This window comes from Oncorhynchus clarkii, chromosome 2, assembly GCF_045791955.1.
Source record: "Oncorhynchus clarkii lewisi isolate Uvic-CL-2024 chromosome 2, UVic_Ocla_1.0, whole genome shotgun sequence".
NCBI lineage: Eukaryota > Metazoa > Chordata > Actinopteri > Salmoniformes > Salmonidae > Oncorhynchus > Oncorhynchus clarkii.
Window position 1 is genome coordinate 16,148,968 of NC_092148.1, and position 27,390 is coordinate 16,176,357.

At 41.8% G+C, this 27,390-nt stretch overlaps 2 protein-coding genes across 7 annotated transcripts; both read right to left on the reverse strand.

The window, feature by feature from the left end:
- Positions 1–797: 797 nt before the first annotated feature.
- LOC139422849 (zinc finger protein 3-like) lies at positions 798–9,853 on the reverse strand. 5 transcript variants are annotated; one of them, XM_071174265.1, is made up of 5 exons: positions 9,772–9,853; positions 8,507–8,672; positions 6,092–6,207; positions 4,537–4,680; positions 798–2,752 (listed from the first exon to the last, which is right to left on the reverse strand). In XM_071174265.1, the coding sequence occupies exons 2-5, from the start codon at positions 8,652–8,654 to the stop codon at positions 1,910–1,912; spliced, it is 1,251 nt and encodes a 416-aa protein (XP_071030366.1). In that variant the 5' UTR covers positions 8,655–8,672; positions 9,772–9,853; the 3' UTR covers positions 798–1,909. The 5 variants fall into 5 exon arrangements, with proteins under 5 accessions (XP_071030366.1, XP_071030375.1, XP_071030391.1 ...); XM_071174274.1 differs by having other exon boundaries at positions 9,517–9,779; XM_071174290.1 differs by lacking the exon at positions 9,772–9,853 and adding an exon at positions 9,627–9,761.
- Positions 9,854–10,060: 207 nt separating this feature from the next.
- Positions 10,061–19,354, reverse strand: LOC139422791 (uncharacterized). 2 transcript variants are annotated; one of them, XM_071174154.1, is made up of 8 exons: positions 19,288–19,354; positions 18,444–18,576; positions 18,135–18,308; positions 17,340–17,858; positions 12,873–17,141; positions 12,584–12,770; positions 12,223–12,445; positions 10,061–11,980 (listed from the first exon to the last, which is right to left on the reverse strand). In XM_071174154.1, the coding sequence occupies exons 2-8, from the start codon at positions 18,556–18,558 to the stop codon at positions 10,559–10,561; spliced, it is 6,909 nt and encodes a 2,302-aa protein (XP_071030255.1). In that variant the 5' UTR covers positions 18,559–18,576; positions 19,288–19,354; the 3' UTR covers positions 10,061–10,558. The 2 variants fall into 2 exon arrangements, with proteins under 2 accessions (XP_071030255.1, XP_071030248.1); XM_071174147.1 differs by having other exon boundaries at positions 18,135–18,576.
- Between the last annotated feature and the right edge of the window lie 8,036 nt (positions 19,355–27,390).

Consider the following 27,390-nt stretch of genomic DNA (forward strand, 5'->3'; position numbering starts at 1 on the left):
ACACAGAGGAGAGCTGTGCAATAAAGATGCAAAATACCTGTAAAATCAAACCCAGGTCTCGCTCTGTTTTTTGGTGGCATCTCTAAATGTATCCAGCCCTCAGGTCGAATATGGTATTGAAGCTTGATGATTGAGAACACGTAAACAGGGGACCAAATGAATCAGGTGAGATCAATTGGATAAGTTCAATAAATTATAGGTTTACATTTATTTTTAATAACTACATGGCTCTATAAAAAACAGTGGTTCCAATATAAAGACGAACTATGTGTGTAGGAAACTGTTTTACAAATCAGCAAGCTCACAAGATACTTTAAGCTTAGATCCATTTTGTTAACGCAAAAAAGCAACTCAAAGGTAACTTTATTTTAGAAACGCAATACTTTCTTTTAAACAGCAGAGGGCGTAGTAAACAAAATTATGTTAATCTTGCTATCAGCACAGGGCATCTGCTGTCGTCTTAATTACTCTGCGCGACGGCAAAACCCCTATATTTCATTTAGATTCAGTTTTTTCGTTAATCCATCATACTCTACAAATAGCCTGTCCACTTTTTCAATTACCTGCGCTAGGTGAGGGATTACGTTTGGGATTGTCCGCAGAAATATTGGTTGACCTATGGTCAAGTGATTTTTTTGGGCCTACTTACTACCTTTAAGAATGTTTTAATTCCGAATTTAATTGATAATCGTCTGTCTGTAGTTACAGCTGCTAGGCAATAGCGGGTGACGTCACAAAGCACAAATTAATAAAACAGGGGGTAATGAAGGACACATTGAAAGGCAAACAGACAAATGTATCATTCATGTAGCAGCCCTTGGGGCACCTTTATTACATATTGGCAGAGTGTCCAGGCATGTTACATGGGGAGAACAATGAAAACAAGAAAACGTCCATTCAGGCCTCTGGTCATTTCGTCATCATGCCAAACTTACACCAAATAATTTATGTAAAGTTCATTAGAATATTTATGACATTTAAATTAAGTATAACAAATCAGAAATATAGGTGACAAGGTGTAGCTGGTGGCAGGATTATCCTAATTCGAGTTATTGACTATTAGTCTTCTTTACAACCATTGTTTAGGATGACATTATGTTAAAACCCATGCATGACACCAAAGAAGAACCATTGGGCCTAAAAATGTTTTATGCCCTGCGCATTTAACAATAGCAGTACAATTTAGAAGTTAATCATAATTGAAAGTTTGGCATTACAATGCACCACTACATGAACCAGAAACCGTATATAAATAGATGCAATTTCTAAGAGACGTTTATGTAACTCCCAAACATTACAATCCATGGTTCACTTATCACAATAATATTTTTCAGAAAGTAAATAGCCAACAGGTTTTATAAAATGCACGGTGGTTGCATTTCATCTTCTACTACAGAAAATGTAATTAGCAATATAAAAATCATAAAACAAGAAAAGCTCCATGTCAGACAGCATGATAGCCATTTTACATACACCTCTAAAAATAATGTAAAAACAGTAACTCAATTCTCATGATCATCATTTAAAGATAATCAAAACAGAGGGAACAAACACGATACCCAAAACTAATTACTGTCGTTCTTAGTCCAGAAAAGAAACAGATGGGTTTAACAAAGACTAACATCTTTTGGTTAGTAAGTCAGTCACTCCAAGTGTGATGTGTGCCTTGAACATCTTAACACAATCCAAAAATGACAAATGCTGAACAGTCAGTGGGACACCTCAGGTCACCTGTTAAAAATCCTGCAAGAAATTCCTCACATTCTAAAAACACCTCAAACTTATGATCTAAATTTTACGCCCAACCTCAAACAAAAACCCCTGACCAAATTCGAATTCTTTAAAACCCCTCTGATACTTCGTCCCCCTCCCCAATCACTTTACAGAAAACCCCCTTCACCATTCTGAATTATCTCTTGCGGCGGCCCGCCGCCTCTTGCTTCTTCTCCTCCTCTGGGTGGCTGCTCTGCTGGTGGCCCTTCAGGTTGCTCTCTCGGCCAAAGCTCTTGCCACAGGTAGGGCAGGCGTAACGCCCCTTGGTGTGTGCCCGGTTCTTGTGGGCTTCTAGCTGCTCGGGACGGGCAAAGCTCTCCTCACACTCCTCGCAGGGATGGGCCTTACGTGGGGTGTGCTTTTCCTTCTTGTGGGCGCGGAGCTGGGCCAGGGCAGGGAACGTGAGCTCACACTCAGGGCAGGGGTGTTGCTTGGGTGGAGCGGGAGCCGCTTTGGGTTTCTTCTCCTCTGCTGGGGCTTCACTGTCATCTTCTCTGGCCTCCTCGCCTGCTGCTGCTTTAGGACGGCCTCGTCTGCCACCTCCTGCTGCTGCTGCTGCTTTCCCCTTGGTCTCAGCCGGAGCTGCTGCAGCCTCCTCTGCATTGTTTCCAGTCTCCGCCTCCTCTGTGCCCTCTTCCTTCTTCTTTCTCCTCTTCCCTTTCTTCTCTCCGACCGTTGCGTCCTCTGCTTTAAAGGTCCGTCCGCGCTTCTTTGCAGGCGAAGCACTGCCGTTGCAGTGCTGGTCACCGGCGTGGTTCTCCTGGTGCATTATTAGCTCAGACTCAGTCTCGAAGCCCCGGTTGCACTTCCCACAGCGGTGGGTCTTGGTAGGGTCATCTGGCTCATCCACCTCTGCCTCTGGACGGGGGTGCTGGGCCAAGCGGTGGGTACGAAGGAGGGCAGGGCTGCGGAAGGTCTCACTGCAGTCCTTACACACAAATTGCCTCTCTGGACAAACTTGTCTCCTGTGGGTCGTCAGCTGAGGGGGAACAGAGAGTGAACAGAACGGAAATGTGAGTCAAGGCTGAGGGAAGAGTCCAGTGATTGACATTAACTGTTCTAGCCACAAGCAGGACTGTGTTTTTACTTGTCTGAAAGCTCAAGTCCCCCCAAAAAAGGGATCTGTAACACCATGGGCCAAAAAGGTGACTGAAAACTGTTGAGTGATGCAAGGAACCATTTCACAAAATAACATGAATTATCAACACTGGTATTGACAATAGAAGGCTGCTGGTCTCTGATCCCATGTACTACATCTCCTCCTAGTGGCCTTGAGCAAAGGCACATAACCCCCACAAAGTAAAATACTGCACTGATATAAAAGGCTACTGTATAAAACATGGTCCGTCAACCCTCCATCTGGAGAGCTACTGGGTGTGCAGGCTTTTGATCCAACCCTGGTCAAACACACCAGAGTCAAGGTCCTGTTGAGTAGCTGATGTTTTACAATGTGGTGTGTTCAAGCAGGGCTGGAACAAAAGCCTGCACTCCAAAGTAGCTCTCCAGGAGGATAGTTGGCCACCCTGCAACATTACAATTACAACCAAATACTTTTTTATATCTTTATAGAATAATTCCCTCACTCAATGTACCGGGGATCAAATGGCTAAGGTGGGAGAGGTAGCTAACTAAGCTCTTTAACTATTTGTAAAGTAAAAATATTCAGTGTTCAGGGAAATGTTGACAGCATAGGAGTTACTAGTCAATAACTTTTTTTTATTACTTTGTCAGAATTTCATGGTCAGTATTGAAAAGAGATTCTTAGCCAATTTTGAGGTCGAGACGGTATTACAAACAGAGTAGGCAGCATTGGTTTCATCAACTGCGCACCCGTATCAACTGAACTGTCGACAATTTACGGTTATACACAAGTGCCAGTGGAAAGTTATTTTAGGTCATCGAACATTAAAACATGCTAATAGCTAAATAGTTAGCGAGAACCAGCTATAGTACAATGTTTTGAATTGGCAATTAGTTAGTCTGTTATTTTACCTGCTGAGCAAACATCTCTCTCTCTATCCCTCTATGACAACAGCCCACTGACACCCACGCAGGCGATGTACACACCATGACCTTTCCAGGATTTTAATTTCTGACCAAAAATTTGCCCTAACTGGGCAAATAACTCACTAGCTAGCAATGAATATCAACAAATGTGCACTTTGATCAAAACGCATCTCGCGACTGCATGATTGAAAGACCCCTCATGCCCTTCAACACAGGACTACAATAATTATACTTCGATGCACTCTGCATAGATTGGGAGGACAGTGAGAGAAACATCACATCCGGAGGACAATTATATCAAATTCTGATCAGAGTAGCCTAATTGTTTGATAGTGATTTCTTTACTTGTCCATTTGGACAATTTCAATCTATAATCTCCTTGCTTGAAAATGTTTTATTGCCCTGGGCAAGCGTTAATGTAGCCTGGGTGGCAAGTAGCCTAGGGGTTAGAGTGTTGGGTTAGTAAGTAAAAGGTTGCTGATTCGAATACCCGAGCAGACAAGGTGAAAACTGTCAACGTGCCATTGAGCAAGGCACTTAACCCTTATTTTCTCCAGGGGCTCCGTACTATAGCTGACCCTATAAATCAACACATTTGACTGCACCTATCCGGTGTATCTGACGATAACAACACATTTATTTATTTACTTATTTATTATGTCGAGACCTTGAGTCTGACACTTTACTAGTTCATTTCAAGCAGTGTTATACTAAACATATATTGGTTCAGAACCTGTGTCACTGTTCTGCACTCACCTCAGAGAAGGTGCGGAAGCTCTCCTGGCAGTGGGGACACTTGAAGGGCTTGTCCTCCTTGTTGTGTGAGCCCTGGTGCTGGGTCAGCTCCTCCGAGGACGGAAAGGTACGGTCACACACATAGCAGGTGAACAGAGTATCTCCCTGGGAAGAAAATACAGACGTGCATAAATTATGTTATGCCGCAAATTCCTACTGGTCTTGTCTGGAAATAAGCATTTACAGTTGAGGTCGGAAGTTTACATACATCTTAGCCAAATACATTTAAACAGAATTTCACAATTCCTGACATTTAATCCTAGTAAAAATTCCCTGTCTTAGGTAAGTTAGGATCACCACTTTATTTTAAGAATGTGAAATGTCAGAATAATAGTAGGGAGAATGATTTATTTCAGCTTTTATTTCTTTCATCACAGACCCAGTGGGTCAGAAGTTTACATACACTCAATTAGTATTTGGTAGCATTGCCTTTAAATTGTTTAACTTGGGTCAAATGTTTCATTTCACCCCCACAACATGATGCTGCCACCCCCCGTGCTTCACGGTTGGGATGGTGTTCTTCGGCTTGCAAGCCTCCTCCTTTTTCCTCCAAACATAACGAGGTTCATTATGGCCAAACAGTTCTATTTTTGCTTCATCAGACCAGAGGACATTTCTCCAGAAAGTACGATCTTTGTCCCCATGTGCAGTTGCAAGCCGTAGTCTGGTTTTTTTAATGGCGGTTTTTGAGCAGTGGTTTCCTTCCTACTGTGGATATAGATACTTTTGTACCCGTTTTCTCCAGCATATTCACAAGGTCCTTTGCTGTTGTTCTGGGATTGATTTGCACTTTTCGCACCAAAGTACGTTCACCTCTGAGACAGAACGCGTCTCCTTCCTGAGCGGTATGACGGCTGCGTGGCCCCATGGTGTTTATAATTGCGTACTATTGTTAGTACAGATGAACGTGGTACCTTCAGGCATTTGGAAATTGCTCCCAAGGATGAACCAGACTCGTGGAAGTCTACCATTTTTTCCCCCCGAGGCCTGGCTGATTTCTTTTGATTTTACAATAGTCAAGCATCAAGGTACTGAGTTTGACAGTAAGCCTTGAAATACATCCACAGGTACACCCCCCAATTGACTCAAATTATGTCAATTAGCTATCAGAAGCTTCTAAAGCCATGACATCCTTTTCTGGAATTTTCCAAGTTGTTTAAAGGCACAGTCAACTTAGTGTATGCAAACTTCTGGCCCACTGGAATTGTGATACAGTGAATTCTAAGTGAAATAATCTGTCTTTAAACAATTGTTGGAAAAATGACTTGTGTCATGGACAAAGTAGATGTCCTAACCGACTTGCCAAAACTATAGTTGGTTAACAAGAACATTGTGGAGTGGTTGAAAAACAAGTTTTAATGACTCCAACATAAGTGTATGTAAACTTCCAACTTCAACTGTATGTTGGTCTGAAGCTTATGATATGACAGAAAACATTAAGGTAAAAACAGGGCTTCAGTAGGTAATACCTTCTAGAAAGTGTTTTGATTGTTAGGCAGGTTGTGTAGTAGCATACCTGCTGGAGCTGCTGCTTGTACTCCTCACGATGGCTCTTCTTCATGTGCCTCTCCTTGGCTTTGGAGTTACAGAAGGTGATGAAGCACTGGAAACACTGCAGGTTCTCATGCTGATCTATGAGAAGAGGGGGTCAGCGATATGACAGCTGAATATGCATTGCCTTCCCTACCTACCAGATTGATTTCATTCAACCCAAAGAAAATCTGTATTTGTCTATGTGTAGGGCTGTGACGGTCATTACATTTTGTCAGACGGTGATTAGCAAGCAAATGGACTGAAGATCGCAGTAATTGACTGTTAATTAACAAACACATTTAGCATCTCCAACAAGCCACTGATGCAGACCTTTGGAACAACTACATTTAAAAATATATTTTTTAAAAGTCTAACAAATCCATGTAATATCACAAATCCATTATTTATTTTAGACAGGTCTAAAGAAACGAACAAAATGTAGTCTAGTTCAGAAGAACAGAATATCATACTCAGAGTTGTCCTTATGTTAGGCCCTGATCTGGCTATGCCATATGGCTGTGGGCTACACTAGATAATTTGGGAGAAAAGATTTGCTTAGAATTCCATGGCATTATTTTATAGTTTTCAGAATACAATTGAAAATAGCAGAACAAAATTGAAAGGATATTTTCTCCAAATTATTTGAGAGATTGCGCACATGCGGCTTTTCTGTGTTGAAAGGTTTAACTTTTTTTTTTAAAGGCACTCCTATATGAATAATTTAGAGTAATGTAACTTTAGTTGTGACAAATGTTGGGTTGTGATTTTTAATACATTCTTGGCTGCATGATGCAACTAAAGATGATTTTTTTTTTAAAAGTTGCATGAAAGGCATGAGCTCTGCTTAGTTTTTTTGGCAAGGCTGTACACACTTCATCAGTTTCTCATTCACAATTTGACAAGCACTTGATAACGCCTAGATTTTCCCAGCTGCATCCTCTGTGTGGCTGTAATGCCCCCTAAAATAATCCATGCCTTTTTCAGACAGTGGCCTTTGTGCCATTGGGCTGAATATAATAATTATAATTCCCTTCTGCCGGCTGTGTGCCGAAGCACCTCTCACTCGCTCTCCGTCACGTGATCAGGTTTTTCTCACAGGCTAAAGTGACGACAGACACGTCGGGGAGGCAACTCTGCGTGTCCTTATCCAATTCGGAAGTGCATATTGAAGATATTGGAAGAACTGTCCCAATTTACTATTCATCAGCCAACAAGATGAGTAGACCCAACGAACAGCAAACGCACTTGCCTATGTCAATCGACTATCGCCCATAATACAAAAGTTGACCTATTCTATTATGAGAGAAATACATATTCCTAACAGTCTGGGACAGTTGTGGGATGCAATAGATCCCAAATTAATACAACCACTAGCATCAAAAAACCTGTTTCAAGCAATGAGCCTGACGCAAGAGATGAAAACGGCATAAAATGTTATAAGCGCAGCAATGCGCTATGCGCACATAGCAGTACGTTATAAGTGCAAATGTTCCATTAGCAGGAAAACACAATTTTCAAAAGTATTATTATGCATGTAATGCTTTTATGATAAAAGGTGCATTTTTATGGTGTAAACTATCTTCCCTGAACTTGAAACTTACGGGCAGAGTAGTTATGCCAGTTAAGCTCTACACCCATTGTGAAGCAGATTAATGTGCTTCATTTTAACCAGTTATTTGGCCACTTTATTTGTGATACAATCCTTACCAAACAAACATGGAGTCCTATGGGGTAGGTTACATGAGGTTTGTGACTATGATTTGAAAAAGTTGAAAAAAAACATGCACTGTTTGTCTTAAGCTGGGTATTATATTATTCACAAGTGATATGCTAATATTGTCACCCATCACACTATTCTTGATTTAATCTTGTCTTCACATATACTAAATAATATATGTTTTGATTTAGAACGGACAATTATCATGCACCTGTCTCAAAAACATATGCCCCCTATGGCAGAGGGGAAAAAACACGTCATCTATGCACTTAAATAGCAAATGGAGGATGCTTTTCCCATGGTTCGTTATCATGGATGTCAGAGTGATAAGAGGGACAATTGCATGCTGAGTACCAAGCAGTTAGGCAGTTTGGTTGGCTACTACCATCAGCAGCATCAGAGCTTGGAGAAGCCTAATTGCCGTGACTAAACGGTCACATGGAATTTGACTGCAGCCATGACTCGTGACCGCCGGTGTGGCGGTAATACGGTCACCGTAACGGCCCTATCTGTGTGTCATTACAAAAACTTAAAACAGTAGAGTAACTGCCACCCAATATGTGTGCATCTTAAGGTCTTTGTATAAGTAATTTCTTGTACCCAAAAGCATAGTTTGTTAACATTGTCTGTTTGTATACTTTTGTATGTGTACTGTTTTTTCTGCAATAAAAATACACTCACATGGTTGAATGGTGGGTGGAGGCGGTGCTTTGAAGGAGGAGATGGGTTTGTAGGGTTCTGCTGGTTTCTCAGTGGTCTGTTCTGCAGGGGGATCTGGTGGCCCCTTCCCCATCACTATCTCCTCTATATTCAGTATGTCTGAGTCCATCGTGGGAGACTGGATGTCCTGAAAAGTTTAAACATAAGAAGATCGACTTAGCCAACCAGGGAGGTACATTAATATGTAATGTAGCCAGATGGGTTTTAATATAGCTAATAAATGATCACATTGCAAGCTTGGTAACTGAGAAGTTATGACAGACATTTAAAATAACTAAGTCTTGTGCACAGGCATATCTCAATTAAATCCCACTTATTTGGACTGAAAGCTAAAAATAAAAAAGGGTTCACTGACTTTATGGCTGGCTGGCTAATTCGATGTTAGTTGCGAACTAAGTTGTTGACTAGTTAACTACATAGCCAGCTGTTAACTAACATTAACTACAGCTAGCTAAATGCCCATAATTGATTTAATAGCTTTAATTTGCTTGCAAAAGTTAGACATAAGAACGTTAAAACATGCACAGCTAGCAGCTCAATGCGCTAACGTTAGCTGATATAGGCTCCCAAACCAACAAGGCCCTAAAGTTAGCTAACGGTGAGAAGATTGCCCATATCAGCTAACGGTAGCAAGTTACTCGACATTAGAAGGATATATTGCGAGTTTCCCCAAAAACCGATTATAATTTTCACTTAGTGAAGCAACGGTAGTTATACTTTGGCTATATGTATTTTATGTATACAGTATGCCAATGACGATAGACATGTTACATTTGTTCTAATGTTAACGTTGTCTAAATAGGACTTCGCGAAACTCCTGTTAGACAAACGTTGCTAATGGTTGGAAAAGGCTACACCGACACGCCTGATACACAGCCCGATATTTTCGTTACAAATTTATACAAAAATAAATGGTTATGGGTTAGTTTTAGGTTCTTGCAAGACGGTTTAACAGTCAGCGGTGTATTTACCTTAGTCTTATACCTCAATGGTTTGCTGAGCTAACACCAAATTCGAATAGCATAACCCAGCTAGCTACATTAGCTGGCTGGCTAACAATTCAAAACGGAGAAATAAAAACGTAGCATTTTACGGACACGTTTAGTTCACGGAAACCAACTGCCCCACCATGATAATGGTAAATATGTAGGCATAAGTCTTAAACGATACTAGCAAACTAACGTTACAGCTACACGTGAATTGCGAACAAGCCGTTAGCCACCTACCTCAAACCGCTTCCAGTACAGTGAATGTGGAAATTGAATTGCCCCTTGTCACGTGACAAGGGCAATATTTTGGTCTTCAACAAAACAATTCCATTTTGAATGCTTCTCTGCTCTTTTATCCTTAATTTGAGTAAATGCATAGACACGTGTTTGTCTATGCTTGCGTGCAGTTGATTTGGTAAATAATCTAATTAATTCGCTGTTTGTAGCTAAAGATTTGTTGAATAACTCCGGTGAAAAATGTAACTTGAGAGCAGCAGGTGGACCAATACAATTCACAACCCAAACAGCCAGGAAACGTACATGTATTTACTCCAACAGTATTAACTCAATTATTACATTTACAAAGAACGCCAAAAAACATGCAAAAGCTTCTTGGTATGTAAACAACTAAATAAGGTTCAGAAAAAAAATGCAGCACTATTTTAAATGATAATTTCAAAAACATCTTCAAATGTATTTTCACTTGGTTTCAGAGACATTGACTTTAAGGTTATCATTAATTCGCTTTTCACATTTTATTTTGTAGGCAAATTCATACAAAAGCCATTGCATACACTAAGATTACATTTACACAGTAGGCTAACAAAGGGACCAAGTTCCTAATTTGATGCACAGTACTGAAGCTGACACTGAAAAGAGTAGTACTCAAAAACATATTTGGGGTAGGGGGGAGAAATATGAAATCAGAGCTTCTAACCTAAAAGAAAAACATATTTAAAGAAAAGCTAAACATAACATTAAATAAAACATGCACAACTTAATAAAAAAACAAATCTTATCAGCTTCAAAAAGTCCCTTGACTGTGGAAATTCAAGAAGCAGTTGTGGTTACGAGAGATACAGAGAAACACGCAACACTTGAGGCATCGTACTCGAGACAGTCGCTCACAGCCTCCGAAGCGGCACCTGCCACCTTCTCCCTCCCCAAGCTGCTCCGGCCAGTGGCCCGAACCGTCGTACCGCGTGGCCACGTCAGGGAGAGGACTATCCTGTAACAGGCCAGGATCTGGGGCTGTGCCCGGGGACTGTAATTTCTGAGGGGGGTGCGGAGGGGCTGAGTCCTGGGTGTCTGAGCCACTAGAGAGGATCAAGGCCTTGGAGACCTCTAGCCTGAATGCCATGAGGTTCAAAGGCTCAGGCAGAGGAACATGATCCTGCCTGTACTGCATCCATGAGTTTACCAGAGCCAGATCTGTAAGGTACCACAGAACAGCCTGTGGCCAGCTAGTTGGTGCTGAGGCTGAGAGTGGGGAATGGTAGAGATTCAATAAGTCTCTATTGAGGCTGGCTGCTTTTTGAGCCTTCTCGAAGCTGTCGACGAGCGATGCCATGTTCTGCTGGGCCTTCCCTACCGTAGAGAGGATGAAGCCGAGATGGTACCTGTGTAGCATCAGCCGCCCGTCAGAGCTAACAAACTCATCACCCATCTGTCCTTTGGCTCCTCCCACCTTTCCCGCACCATGCACCCCAGACCCAAGGAGGTGCTCCAACATGGCAGGGGTAGAGAGCTCCTGCTTGCAGAGATACACCATCCCATCTCTGGGCACCATTTTCTCAACTGTGGCCTCTTTGTTGGAGAGATCCAGACTAAGGTTGAAATCTAGGATCAGACCGTCAGATCTAACTAAGACAGTGCTGTGCAAGGAGGGCCGCTTGTTGTTGACCGCACTACACGTCAAAGGGAGAGGGTATTGATCGACTCCATGGTCACCCTCTCTTCTCAGCATCAGGCATCCGGCCCGAACGTGGTCCATTAACGGTCTAACCCTCCAAAGGGGGTCAGTTTTAAAACTAAAACAGTCCTGGCTGGATGGCATGTCCCCACACCTCTGCCAAATGCTGTGAGGGACTGTGGACGTCTGGGTTGTGGATTTTGCAGACACAGACAAGGAGCTAAGAGCTTGTATTTGACTGTGGCTGCGTGTAAGTGTATGGACACTGCCATCCAGTTCACCTCTAGTTGTGCCAACTGTTGGGTTAGCTGGGGTGTGTAAATCTCTGAGAGGGTTGCATGTGGGGTCTCCCTCCTTAGGCCTGTCTGGATTACCACTGTGTCCAGCTTCCTGGGTGTCCATGGGATCCCCTGCTGGTGCTGGAGATGCCAGTTGCAGTTTGCAGGAGAGTTGGGAGAAGCGGGAGGCAGACATGGTGTCAGCAACCAGAGGCACCCTGGTGAAGTCCTGCCAGTACAGCTTGAGACTGGGGAACTAGGAGAGGAGAAAGGGAGAACGACATTGAAGACAATGTTAGTTTATGCAGCATTAGATAGTGCTCATAAGAATGACTGTAGACATTCAAAAGTGCAGAGATTAGCATGAGTTTGACCCACTAGGTCTAACTAATTTGTTCTTTACATGTCCCATTCTGTGTAGTAAGGATGACGATACAATAAAACTAGACGCCATAGGAATAAGATTCAGGTTATACGCCAATACTTTCATTTACATACCTTCAATGTTCCCATGGCAATGTGGATTCCGACAAACTGGGCCACCTCTTTTGCTGTTACTGCGTTCGAAAGATGGGACACTTTATTTGTGCAACGGGCAATCTCTGCCCAAGCGTCCCAACCAAAATACTTGGAGAAGTAATCAATAGGGTTCCTGTAGCCAGTCCCTGCCTGGGACCCTCCCATAGATACTGAATGAGCCTGGCTTTCTGTGGTTGGCAAGCTGAGGACAACAATTTACATCAAAACTGACAGCATGACATGTCCTTAAGGATACATACAGTACATGACAATAAAAAGTAGAAACTTTAATTAAATTGTACAGTGTAGTCATGAGGAAAATGCAAATTACAATACTTACTTGTATGGTATATAATTTGAATGCAGTGAGGCATGGTTTTGGCTGTCATGGAAACAGGCCATAACTACATCCTCGGGGTCAGGCTGCGGGTCAGAACATTCAACAACCTCGGACTCCACTTCGTCAGAATTCTGAAGTAGGAAATCAACAAGCTCTTCGATGTCTTGCTGCTCAAAGTCTAGGTCACCTGGAAAAAAAGAAACAGTATTTAGTTGCATCCATGGATAACTTCACTATTGCTTATGAAAAGGTACATTGCTACAACACATGACTCATGTTGAGATCTTACCTTCTCCATACTCATTGATCTCAGATCTCAACTTTGCTGCTCTCCTGTTCACCTCATACTCCTCTACTGCAGGGTTGGTAGTGGATAGACTCTCCATTGGATGGTTGAGTTTGGCCTCTCCAGGCACCACCAGCGCTGGTACTCCCTGCTCACTTTGAGATGGCTCATCCAGAAGCTCTCTCTCCTCCTTCACGGGGTAGAATATGCACTGCCTGGTACTGCTGTGCTCCACATTCAATTGGGATTGACCTTGACTAACCTGGGGGTCATTCAAAACCAGGTTGTTTTCCTGCTTCACCAGATACATCCTGACCCCCCTCTGCTCCACTGTGTGTCTGGCATGAGAGGTGTGTGGCACAGGAACCAAATCTGAGGTGTTCTCCTCCACTTTGACCTCCTGACCTCTCAAGTCTACCATGAGCACCACTCCATTCTCCCCCACTGCTGCCTCGCTCTGCCTTGAGGTGAGGAACCTCTCCAGTATGATGCCTGGGGATTGGCCAGTGTCCCTGTCGTCCTGGTCCCCTGCTACTCCTTTCATCACCATCCCATCTTCGGTCTTCAACACCTCCACTACACTGGTGGTGACTGACTCTAGCTCAAACACTACCTGGTCCTCAAGATCCTCAAGCGGTGAGATGCAGGATCCAGATGGACATGGAGCTGTTAGCATGTTTTGCTCAGAGATAGATCTGATCTCGGTCTGTAAACTGATGGGAGATGACTGACCAGGATGGAGAGTAGTGACGTCTGCTTCATCCTTGATTTCAGTATCATTATTGAGTGAATACAGCTGGTAGACTACCTGACATTCATCAATTTCTTTCTCTAGTTCAATTTTTCTCATACCCACTCCTTCTAGACTCTTCCTTGTGGCTGAACCTATCCTCCCACGTCCAACTCCTCTTCTCCTGCCCCTGGTATAATTCCTTCTACCCACTCCCCTCTTTTCCACTTCTCTTCTCTGCACCATAATCTCCTCCTCCTCTTTCTTGATCTCCAGCGGGTCAGAGGGGCAGGATTTGGTCTGTACATTTTGTGTTGTTACAGTTCTATTCACATTTTCAATCTGAGCATGTGCAGATAGTGCATGAGTGCTATTGTTTTCATGAGTGCTGTTTTCATGAAGGCTGGATCCCTCATTTTGTGAACTGTCTTTATGCGGTGAGCTCTGGTGTTCCCCCTCATTTTGGTCCCCATCCCCAACAGTGACCATATCCACCTCAAGTAGTAACTCCTCTTTAATTTCATCCTCAATAGGCCCTAGGTGCTCAAATCCAGAAACGGTAGGTATGAGAGCATCAGCAGTGTCATTCATATTGCTCTGACTCTCTGACTTAGTGTCCGCTGTTTGGTGACAGCTATGGAGGGGGGCTATGGGTGTGAGGTGAGGAGGAGAAAGATTCTCGGACAGAAGGGGTTGGACCTTGTCAGATTTGGCCAGATAAGTGAATTGAACTTGTGGAGGGGAGTAAGAAAGAGTTGAATTTGGTGCCATATGAGAAAATGATTCCATCCCCTCTGAGGTTTTATTCATGTTCTTCTCTCTTTCCTTCTGTCCACCTTCAACAAGCACAGCAGCCAGAGGCAGAGAGGGGGAAGGGTTTAGGGTTGGGAAAGAGACTCGCTCCCCTCTTTCTCCCAACCCTACCTCTCTCATCTCCACCTCCCAGTCAGATGCTACCTGCATTCCAAACGTGTTTTGACTCAATGAATTTTCAATGACCTCCTCAGTCACTTTAAGTGGAGGCGGGCCTAGATCTGACCCAGAAACGCCCTCAAAGATGTTTCCGTTAGTGTAGGTGAGACCAGGGCTCTCCACTGCATGCAGGGCTGCCTTGTGCTCCTGGAGGGACGAGACGTCAGAGAACCTCTCACCACAGTCCTTACATTCAAGGGCTCGCGGGGAATGAGAGCCACTGATGAGCCCCTCCGTCTCCACTTTTTGGGCCTTACGTTTCCTGCTGGTCTTTGGCTTGGTCGGAGAGGTGTCAGAAGAATGAGACGTAGTCTTTAAAGGAGCCAACACAGAGAGTGCTGTGTGGTTCTTTTTGGGTCTCCCTACTTTTCTTTTCCCTCCAGCAGCTAGCATTTTTAATTGCTTGCTTTTTGGCCCTTTCTTCTTATGGATGGGATGGGTGTCTTGGTGGAGATCTGTTGGACCTTGGGGAGCTTTTGAGGCATCTAATTTGTAAACTTTTAATTGGGGCTGTTTGTGACCCTTCAGTAGGAGTAGGGACTGTTGCTTTATTTCAGGGTCGGGAATATCTTCTGTTTTGGGGCTTGCTTTCACATTCGGTTTATTTTTCTTTCTCCCCATTTTTGACATCTTTTGCCCCTTTGTTTTCTTAGGCTGGTCCTCCTGCGCCATCGTCTGCTGCTTTTTCTTTTTTGGCTTGGGTGGAGCGATCACCTCTTGCTCGCTAATCGGCTCAGCGCTAATCTGCTCAGAACAAGTCTCACTAATTACATACTTTTGCTTTTCTACTTTCTTCTTCCTCGGCTTCACTTGATGCACCTGCTCGTCTACCTGCAAGACTTGCTGCACATGTGGTTCACACAATATAGATGGGGATTTGATTTTTGACTTGGAAATATCATTTTTCTTCTTGACCTTTTTTTCTTTACCAACCTTTAAGGACAATTTCTTTTCAGGTAGAGTTGTGAGAGACATTTGGTTCATATCCTGAATCTGGTCTCCTTTCTGAAGCAACTTAGATGGTTGTGGAAGCTTATTCTGTTTTTTAGGTTTCTCTTTAGGACCAAACTTCACAACAAGATGAGCTTTCATTGCTCTTGGTCGTTTGGCAGCCTCCCCTTTCAACTCAACCGTCTGCTGTTGCATATTTCCTTGCACTATAGAGTTATTTGGCTGCTTTCTCTTCCTCACTTTTACAAATTCTTGTACTGACATCAAATGCACAGGCAGTTGTGAACTCTGTGGTGCCTTTGTCTCGGACGGCGGAGGGAATATTTCTGACGTCGGAGTGCAAGGTTGTAGCTCTCTGCTGTTCAGTGCGTTGTTAGAAGCAGACTTATCTATCAGTGTCTGCAACTGCTCTTGTGATTTTCCTTCGCAAGGATTTTCCAAAATGTGCTGCTGGTCATTCTCTGTGTTTTCTAGAAGAGGTTTCTCAACTGCTCTTCGCTGTCCTATTCCTGTCTGTTGTGTCTGTCCAATACTGGAATAGATCTGCTCTAACTGTAATGTCTCCATCTGTGTGGCTGTCTCTCCTACCTGGCTTGTTTGTCCAGGAGAAGTTTGCACAAACTCAACTGTTGGTACCAATGAGGAAGTGGAGAGTTCTTCCTGCTGGTCAGTTGTTAATGGCCTCAGCTTTAACTCCACTGTTGGTATGAGCGACGGGACAGAGATATTTCCCTCCTGAACCATTAGATTCTGTCCAGAAGTCTGTTCAAGTAGAAATGTTGGTAGTGAGGACGCAGACATAAGTCCTTGTTGATCGGTTTGAGTCTGTTCCAATTCCAGAGTTGGTATCAGTGAAGGAGTGACGTCCAACACAACCGTTTGACTTTGTTCAGTCGTTTCCCCGAGCTCAACTGTTTCACTGTGACAGAATACCTGTTCCACTGATACAGTCTGAATCATAGTGTTCTCTTCTTCAACTGTCTGACCAGTCTGTCCATGTAACTGCTGAGGAATCATCTCTCCTTCGTGTGTTTGTTTTAATCCAGCATGCTCAGCGTATGTAACTTGCTGTGTGTGTGAAAGTAATGGGGTCTCCATTTGTCCATCTGATATTACAGGTTCCAATGTAATAATTGGTTCCAGCGATTCACATTGTGGCTTTGCCTGTTCCAGTCCCATTGACTTAGTCTCTCCACCCCCAATCTTTTTCAGCTCTATAAAATGTGGTTGAGTAAAACGGAATTGCAAATGCTCTCTCTTTCCCTGTAACCGCTGTAGATCCAATGGTTGACTGTGTGGCAGCACCTGTCCCAGTATCACCACCTGGTTCACTTTGCGCACGTTCCCCAAAGACTCTATTAGTTTCCGGATTTGTTCAGTGTCTATGTTGTCCACCTGGTGGAGGGGACCAAGGGGTTCCATGTGGAGAAAGGTTGGCTGGCCCATAGGAACCTGGGTTATGATGGGCTGACCTAGCTTCACCTGTTGGCCAGCTAGTGTGGTGCTGCTGGATGCTGTAACACACAGGTTGTGCTTGTGTTTCATGTGATGCAGCCGTGTCTTGGCAGTCTTGAAGGTTGCCTTGCACACGGAGCAGGACAATTTCACCACTGCAGTGCCTAGATACAAAGAACACAGATTAAAGTTTACATCTTGGTGTAAAAGGTGAAGTAGTCATTTGTCACAAACAAAAAGGTTTGACTCTGCGTAGAATCACTAGCTTTATCACTGTATAGTGTATATCACTAGTGTTTCACTGCACATCCCAGTATGGGAAGTTGTATGACATGAAAACAAACATGTTTTTCAGCACTCACCACTATTCTTCTTTAGCTGTGCCTTCATCGGTGGTGTGATCCCTCCAACGTCTCCTTTCATTCCTTCCGGTAAATGCGCTAGTGCGTGTTTCTGGAGGGCCTTGGACATACTAAACCTCTTGCCACACTCCTTACAGACATAGGGCCTCTCCCCTGTGTGCGTGCGGCGGTGATACTTCAGTAAGGTGAGTGTCTTGCAGGGTTTTCCACAGTCTGCGCAGGTGTATCCGTACAGGCCGAAGTGAAGCTTCTTATGGAGGGTGAGCTCAGAGGAACGGCTGAAGGCCTCACCACAGATGGGGCACTTGAAGGGTGTCTTTTCCGTGTGTGCACGCTGATGAAGCATGAGGTCACTGGAGTTGGTGAAGTGGCGGTCGCAGACGTAGCAGGCAAACAGGGCATCCCCCAGCATGCACTGCTCGTACTCTGCCGGGTGACTCTGCTTGAGGTGGCGCTCTTTGCTCTTGTGGTCGCTGAAGATGATGTGACACTCCAGGCACTGCAGAGAGATCTGGGAAGCTGGGGGGAGGGAGAAGGGATTAGAGGACAGAACACTTGTATCCCAGCTTCAAACCTATATTAACACACAATGGAGGTTACAATAAGAGCAAAAAAAATGAATGAACTGTAGTAATAGCTTAAAACTGCTTATGAAAGAACTACAAATAAATCACCTAAAAACACTACAGGGGAAATTATGAGATGTCTGCAATACTAAAGCCTTGAAAGATAAATACAAAAATGTATTACATGGTAACCAGTCATGTCAGACTATCAGAGAAGTTCAATACTCACATGTGAGAGGCATCACCATTTTTGGTGGCCTAGACATGTCCATCTTGAGTGGCTCCATTCGGTTCTTCTTGGGGGGAATATTTTTTCTGTCACTAGCGGCCACGTCATCCACATGGGTCTCCTTCTGTGCATCCTCAGGTTGGCCCAGTTCCCACTCTTCAGGAGCAGCAGACTCTAGAGGAACAGCGGATAGTTCAAGAATTATCTCTGTAGAAGCTGTGGGGTCTGAGACACACTCCAAAGCCTCTTCTACTGTGGCAGGTAGCAGTTCACTCATTGGTTGTTCTTCAGTTTCCATGCATTGTTCACCTGTAACGATTGGTTGTTCCTCGATTTCTACTGCTTGTTCAACTGTCTCCACTGGCTGTGTCAAGCGCTCCATGACCGACTTGGTTCCTGCCTCCACTACTGGAGGTTCCTCCATGTCTGTAAAATGAATTCCCTGCAAAAGAGTGACAAGTTCAACAACACTCACACAACATACTACATCTGCATTAAGGTAAAACACAATGGTGTGGAAAAGTGAAACACACACTGCACACTAAAACACAGGCTAAAATATACGTTTTATTTATTTAAAAAAGACAACGACCCATAATGTGTGCATGTAAAGCAACCGACTCTTTATTCTAACGAGAGTATACGACCATAAAATGGCCATCCCAAACTAAGCCTATAGGCTCTGATTCCAAGGGAATCATGACATGTTGCTGCCTTTATCGACAGCTGGCAGGCAGGCAAATTAATGGACACTATATTTGTATGACAAAGATGCTCTCAGAGAGGGATGGATAATAGGCTACAAGGATGGTACTTTACATTGCGCTAGAACAGAAAACCAACACCGACAAGCCTACAACCAGGGGTACTTTACTGCTGCGCAAATGACCGGCCGATTAAACATGCCAAATACTGACGAGGGACGTTATTGCTCACAACTAACTGGTGTGCATCAATCATCTTTAATTGTTCGGATGTCTTGCTGCTAGGCTACTGGACTGCTCAGAAACGGCATTGATGAAATGCATACAAATAGCCTATATTGCGTGGATTTAAAAGATTTGCAACGCTCAGCATTACACACAAGCGGCATATGTATCACCGTATGACTGCTCATATGATCACACCACCATGTGTAAATCTATAACGTTACCTATGCTGGTTTCTTTAGCCCAAACATCTCCGCGTCGTTTCTCGCTTCGCACAAAGCCAACAGAAACGAGCTGCAGAGATCATGGCGTCATACACAAACCAGGTTGCAGAGTGGGATTTGTAGTTTTTCCTGAGATGCATTTATTGGTTGTCCAGCCTTAAAGGCCATGCGAGGTAAATCTGCTGTTTGGATTGGCCGTGCAGCATTTACCGTGATATGGCCTCTGCAGAAATTGGGCATTCATGCTTCGCAGAGCTGCTGGTAAGGAAGTAAATTTGTATTTATACAGGACCTACCGCCAACCAACCATGTCAATGCGGAGCTATATGGAGCCCTCCATATCATTACATCATTTGAGAGTCGTACAGCGATGCGGTAAAGAGCTCAATTTGGCCTCTGCGTGCCTCCAGAGGCTCCGCGATTGCGTCACATCATCGATACCGCATGGGTCCCTTTTCTTTCTTTTTTTCTTTAACAACAAATCAATACAGGAAGTACATGTGGGAACACAAGTATATATATACATAATATACAAAGGACAATTGGGTCTGGGGGGTACAACATCACATTACACAAGGACATTGTGGGGCATACATACACTTATAATTCGAACAGCTTTTTTGTTAGTAGAGTATTTAATTGTCTTAAAATATAGTTCAATGTATTTTTGTATGGTAAGAAAATGTGGTGTTGTTTGTAAATTTACATTTGTGAATATGAAATTTGGCCAAAAGAATAATGAAATTAATTACACAAAATTGTTTCAACTTACTTCTTTCATAGGTAAAGAATCCAAGCAGTACATCTCTCCGCAATAGTGTAGAATCTTCGTAAATGTGTTCAATTATAAATCTACTGATGTCGTGCCACAGTTTCTTAACATGAATACAATACCAAAAAAGATGTAACACCGTTTCCGAGTGGTCATTACAAAAGGTACAATTTGAGTTGATGTTTTTCTTAAGCTTCTTCATACAGTGGTTGGCAGGATAATATTTATGAATAATTTTAAAGGAAACTTCCTTAATTTTGTTAACAAGTAGGTATGTGTGTGGCAACATCCAAACTTTTTCCCAACAGATATTAACATTAGAACCGTTCCAATAAGGTATAGATAGATACAACATCCTGCTGAAACAAGGTTCGTATCGCTCTGTTGTTGAATGGACCAAAGAGAAACTAATCTTTCCTACTGATGAGTCAACCGGGTTAATAGAAGGAAGGTTCTGAGGGTCAGGTCTTGACATGTTCCTGAATAATAAGGGAATGGCATCTAAAAGAATTGCAAAATCTTTAGGCGTTACAGGGATCTTGTAAAGTGATAATAATTCCTTATAACTAAGTAATGTATCACTAGCCACTTTAAACTATGCCACTTTGTTTACATACTCATCTCATTTGTACATACTGTACTCGATACCATCTACTGTATCTTGCCTATGCTGCTCTGTACCATCACTCATTCATATATCCTTATGTACATATTCTTTATCCCCTTACACTGTGTACAAGACAGTAGTTTTGGAATTGTTAGTTAGATTACTTGTTATTACTGCATTGTCGGAACTAGAAGCACAAGCATTTCGCTACACTCGCATTAACATCTGCTAACCATGTGTATGTGACAAATAACATTTGATTTGATTTGATTTGATTTAAAAACCCTCTGCATTTACAAGTTGGCTCACCAATAGGATATTATTTCGGAACCAATATTCTAAAAACAAAGAAGTATTTTTATACACTATATCCCGATTATTCCATATATAATATGTGTGGAGAAAAATTATGCTTAAATTAAGGACCATGACAAGAAAACCTGCTGATGAAAAGCAGAGAGTTTCACTGGAACTTTGTCAATATTATAATTGCAAACCAACGTGAAGTTAAGGCCACCAAAAGTAGAGAAGACATGATGAGGAATAAATTTCCACATAGAAGTGGGTCTTCTTAGGAATTGTTTTATCCAATTGATCTTAAAAGTATTATTTAAGGTAGTAAAGTCCAGAAAATTCAGCCCACCATACTCATAAGTGTTCCTTACAACAGTTTTCCTAATGTAATGGGTACGGTTTCTCCACAGAAAGTTGAAAAGCATCTGGTCTATCTCCTTGCTTATTTTACCGTCAAGATATAAAGATAGAATGCCATATGTTAGTCTAGAGATACCTTCAGCCTTGGTTATTAATACTCTTCCTTTTAAAGATAAGTCCCTCTGTAGCCATTGATTTAGCTTCTTCTGGTTTTTTTAAATAAGAGGGTTAAAATTTAGTAAGCCTCTAGACTTCTGATCCTTTGTAATGGTTATGCCTAAATATGTAAGTTCTTCTTCCACTGGAATACCATAATATGAAGGTGTCACACAATCTGCCATGATAATAAATATTAGCCATGAGTTAATATTTATTAATTTTAAGACATATACCAGATGCTTTGGAAAAGGATTGTATCACATTGATCAATATCAGGATTTGGTTAGCGTCCAGAAAAAGTGTGGTATGGTCAGCCAGCTGGCTCATAATTTTTTTTTTTTTACCAGCTATGGAAATAACTTGTACAGGACAATTATTGAAAGAATTTGTAAGAAGTTGGGTGATTAATAAAAACAGATATGGAGAGATGGGACAACCTTGCCTAATTCCCCTCTTTAACTCAAATCTAGGTGTGGTACCATGTTTCAGTTTGAAAGAGCTGTTACCATTTATATAGAGTCTTAATAGCCTTACAGAACAAATCCCCAATGCCAAATTTCTCAAGGGAGTGGAAGAGGAATGTCACGCCCTGACCTTAGAGATCCATTTCATTCTCTATTTGGTTAGGTCAGGGTGTGACTAGGGTGGGCAATCTAGGTTTTCTATTTCTTTGTTGGCCTGGTATGGTTCCCAATCAGAGGCAGCTGTCTATCGTTGTCTCTGATTGAGGATCATATTTAGGCAGCCTTTCCCACTTGTTGTTTGTGGGGTCTTGTTTTTGTGTAGCTGCTTGTGAGCAGCCCAGAACAGCACGTTTCCGTCAGTATTAGTGTTGGTGAGTTGCACATTTATTAAACATGTGGAACTCTAAGTACGCTGCGCCTTGGTCCGATCCTTCCATCAACGAGCATGACAGGGAACTGATGCTTTGCTGTGTCAAATCCTTTATAAAAATCAAAAAATAATATGAAGCTATCCTCAGCTATTGGGTCTGAGTAAGCTATTAGGTCTGAGTAGTCAAGTATGTCTAGTACTATTCTGATATTGTTAGAAATATGTATGTTCCTCATATAGCCAGACTGTGTTTCATCAATGATTGCATCCAGGACTTCTGTAATTATTTTTGCAAGTAGTAAGGCTAATATCTTATAGTCATTATTAAGAAGAAAAATTGGATGCCAATTATTGATGAGCAGCACTTATTTTTTTAGGCTTTAGTGTTATTTACCCCTGAGTCATTGAAGGAGGGAGAACATTGTTTTTAATACTCTCTAAAAAAAAGACCTCAAGTAGAAAGGGAGCTACTTGGTCTGAAAATAATTTGTTAAATTCTGATGTAATTCCATCAACACCTGGGGATTTATTGCTTTTTAGATGTTTGATAGACTCTATAATCTCTTCAACTTTGATGGGTTCATCGCACTGTTTATATTCTGTACCACTGATAGAGTGAACATTATTCAGTGAGTCAAAAACATATGTGGATTCCTGAGAGTAAAAAATTGCTACAGTATTTAGCGATTCATTTTGGGTTCATCTGTAATAACACCATCAATGTTTAACTTATGGATAGTGTTATTTGTAGAGTGAAATTTCTCAAGTCTAAAGAAATAGGATGAATTCTGTACTCCCTCAAGCTATTTATTTCTAGATCTAATAAAGGCTCCTTCTCCTTTTAATCTATAAATATTATCCAGTTTATTTAATCTATATATTATCCAGTTTACTTAATCTTACATATTATCCAATTTATTTAATCTATATATATTATCCAGTTGATTTAATCTATTTATTATCCAGTTTATTTTGTAACTCAATCAGTTCCATCTTCTCCTCCCTCAAGAGGCCGGCAGTGGACCTCTGACAAAGGGAAGTTAACTTAATGATCACCTTTTCCTCCTCAGCTCTTCTGGTCTTAGCAAGATTACTACCATATTTTCTAAGGTATTCGAACACTTCAAGTTTAAAGAGCTCCCAGTTCTTGCAATAATATTTTTCTTCACAAGCCCTTTCCCAAAAGTGTAAGAGCAGATCTTTAACCTCAAACTTAACTATTTCATTATTTAATAACGAGCTATTTAGCTTCCAGTAGGATGCTCTACCAAGGTTAGTATCAGGGATAAATATTTTGATATCAATGTAAATGGCCCTATGGTCTGTGAGGGGAGTAGTACAAATATTTGTAGTTTCACACTCACTATCAATACATTTGGATATGTCAAGGCTGTGGGTAACTGGTGAAAGGAGTCAGGCGCAGGAGAGCTGAGATGCGTGGACAAGGTATTTAATTAAAGAAAAAAACAGTACAAACACAAATACTAAGGTGCTGGAAAAATACTGGTACCACGAAATATACGGGGTAACAACAAAACCAGGCAACAATAATACCAGCCGTCAGATACAGCCTTACAATAAAACAAACACGCACACAAACATGGGGGAAACCAGATGGTTAAATAATGAACATGTAATGGGGGGAATTGAAACCAGGTGTGTAGAAAACAAATGGAAAATGAAAAGTGGATCGGTGATCGCTAGAATGTCGGTGACCTTGACCGCTGAATGCCGCCCGAACAATGAGAGGTACAGTCTTCGGCAGAAGTCGTGACAGGATATAAGCCAAAAATCTATTCTGGACTGTCTGGAACCTGTTTTGTTACTCCTAGTAAATGATCAATCGACCAGAAACCTCTCTCCATATATCAGTAAGATCAAACTTTTCCATAAAAAGTATTACATTCAAATTCTGACTGGTTGGCCTACATGGGGGCCATCTATCAGATTAATTATTTATAGTAATGTTAAAGTCTCCTATCAAATAAATAATAACGAATTTGGGAAATTTAGATAACCAATGAAGTATATGTTTCTCTATAGATTCAAGCAACTCATCATTCTCATGTTTGGTGTTGTACCAGTAGAAGTTGACAGTAATGAGCGTAATGTCATTGTAACTGATCATTCTCATGTTTGGTGTTGAACCCGTAGAAGTTTACAGTAATGAGTGTAATGTCATTGTAACTGATCATTCTCATGTTTGGTGTTGAACCCGTAGAAGTTTACAGTAATGAGTGTAATGTCATTGTAACTGATCATTCTCATGTTTGGTGTTGAACCCGTAGAAGTTTACAGTAATGAGTGTACTGTCATTGTAACTGATCATTCTCATGTTTGGTGTTGTACCCGTAGAAGTTTACAGTAATGAGTGTACTGTCATTGTAACTGATCACAAGACAAATAAAGTGACCAAAGGGGTCACAGTCCGAGTGTAGAATATTACCACCAAAGGCATTTTTCATTGTAGTGACCCCAGCGGAGCTTTCAGATCCATGGGAAAGCCAAACCTCGTTGCCCCACTGTGACTTCTGCAGAGGCCATGTTACCGTAAATGCTGCACGGCTCCAAACAGCAGATTTACTATCCCTCTCTCTCATAATTTTGTTGTCTGAAGTCCTCTCTCCTGCGGTCTGAGTGTATGTAACTTAATTTAGAAAAGGTATATCCATCTGTGTCTGACCCGGAAAAGAACAGGCGCAATGGATATGGTCATTGTAGTTAATTACCACATTTCTGCTCTGAAATAGGTTGAATATTTGCTTAATGAAAACTATAATTCCCTTAAGCCCAGCAACTCATATAGTGCTTGACTTCATTTCTCTTTGAATGATTTTATTTCTCGAGAGCAGGTATTCCCAAACTGGGGGGTACGCGTAATGCCGTCGGGGGTACTCAAAATAAAAATGTGATTCCCATTTTCAAACAGTCCATTTATATTTTCCATCGGGGCTATACATTTGGGTGTTTTGTTTCTCTCGCCTGAGCAGCCCCGTTTCACTGCCAAAAATAAAATTAAACCATCTAGTGTTGAGCGAAATAACAACACAATATCAAATACAGTTTTGGACACTACAGTGAAAATGGTTAACTTTGTTAAAGCAAGGCCCCTGAACTCTCATGTCTTTTCTGCACTATGCAATAAGGGCAGCGAGCATGTAAAGCTTTTGCTCTGGTTATCATGGGGCAAAGTATTGACACATTTTTTTTTTTTTGCATTGAGAGAGGAGTTTAAAGTTTTCTTTACTGACCATAATTTGCATGTCTAACCTCTTGCATGATGACGAGTTTCTCACACAACTGGCCGATCTGGGTGATGTTTTTTCTCACTTGAATGATCTGAATCTAGGATTACAGGGACTCTCTGCAACTATATTCAATGTGCGGGACAAAATTGAGGCTATGATTAAGAAGTTGGAGCTCTTCTGTCTGCATTAACAAGGACAACACACAGGTCTTTCTATCATTGTATGATTTTTTGTGTGCAAATTAACTCAAGCTTACAGACAATCTCAAATGTGATATAGCGAAGCGCCTGAGTGAGTTGGGGTTTAAAACTACGCAGATACTTTCCCAAAACGGATGACACAAACAACTGGATTCGTTATCCCTTTCATGCCCTGCCTCCAGTCCACTTACCGATATCTGAACAAGAGAGCCTCATCGAAATTGCAACACGTGCGTCTGTGAAAATTGAATGTAATCAAAAGCCACTGCCATATTTCTGGATTGGGCTGTGCTCAGATTATCCTGGTTTGGCAAATCGTGCTATTCAGACACTGATGCCCTTTGCAACCACATGCCTATGTGAGAGTGGATTCTTTAAGACTGAGACTCTCTCCAATACAACCCAACACTGCAGAGTTATGTGCATCCTTTCAAGCACACCCTTCTCATTAACCTGTGGTGAAACCATGACTAGAGAGACTCAATGAATACAGCAAAGAGCTGCTGTTTTTATAAGTTCATGTTTAAATTGTCCACTGTCAACACTTTGATAAGCCATAAAATGTGCATTCTCCCTACTTCCACTCACGCTACAACCAGCACTGCAGCAGCAATGAATGAGTATAGCAAAGTGTTTTGATAAGCTTGCATTGTTATGTGGCTTTTAATATAGAGGAATATTTCACTTTCTCTGGTCATACTAGTAACATGAGGCAGAAATAATGCAGTGCGACTTGAGTTTCGCCATCAGCAGGAAGACTGTCCTGTTTTCTCAGCAGATTGAGGGAGATCGGAGGGACGGTGAACAAGGTGAGGCACTCACCACTGCTCTCTCCCTCCCCTCAAATTGACCTTCAGATGAAGGCTATCAGTCCAGTAAAATAAAAAACAAATTATTATGCTCACTCAGCTGTGCCTAAAGTAATACAACACATTATCTATTACCAGTGTGATCATATAATTACAATTTTGAAATATACAGCCTACTGCACAAACCTCATTGCTACAGAACTGTATTTAATAGGTTAATGTTGCATAAATTAGTTTTTTTAAGTCATGTTTAAAAAATCAAATCTGAGCGGTAGATCTCTGCTTGCTTTTGGACCCAGAGATATTGACTCAGAAAAGGTTGGTGACCACTGATGTCGTTGGAGCTGAATTCCACAAAGCCTGGTCTCTGCTCAACTCCATTGGAGTTCATCAGACACTTCCTTCACCATGGAGTTGAGTTTAATCAGCTATGATTTAGTGAGCTTATAAAGCATGACAACATACTTGGTGATAAATGTATGTTTGATTGCTATAGCAATATTCATATTGTAAAATAAACAAGATGAAAACTTAGCATCAACCAGCAATCAAACATTACTTAACAGACAGGTTCCTCAAAACCAAGAATAGACTGGAGTCATCCAGTGACTGGAGAAATGCTCATAGGCCAGTAGATGTCGCCCTTTGCGCCACACAGAGCAGAAAAAGTGCCTTATTGTGCACACACAAATGCAGGGTTGGAGCCTAAAATGGCTGAAATACTTATGGCATACAGTCATTACAATCTGAATCTAGACTATAGTGAGAAGATAATTGTGATGTAAAATCTCATATATGTAAAGTGCACATACAAAGAGTG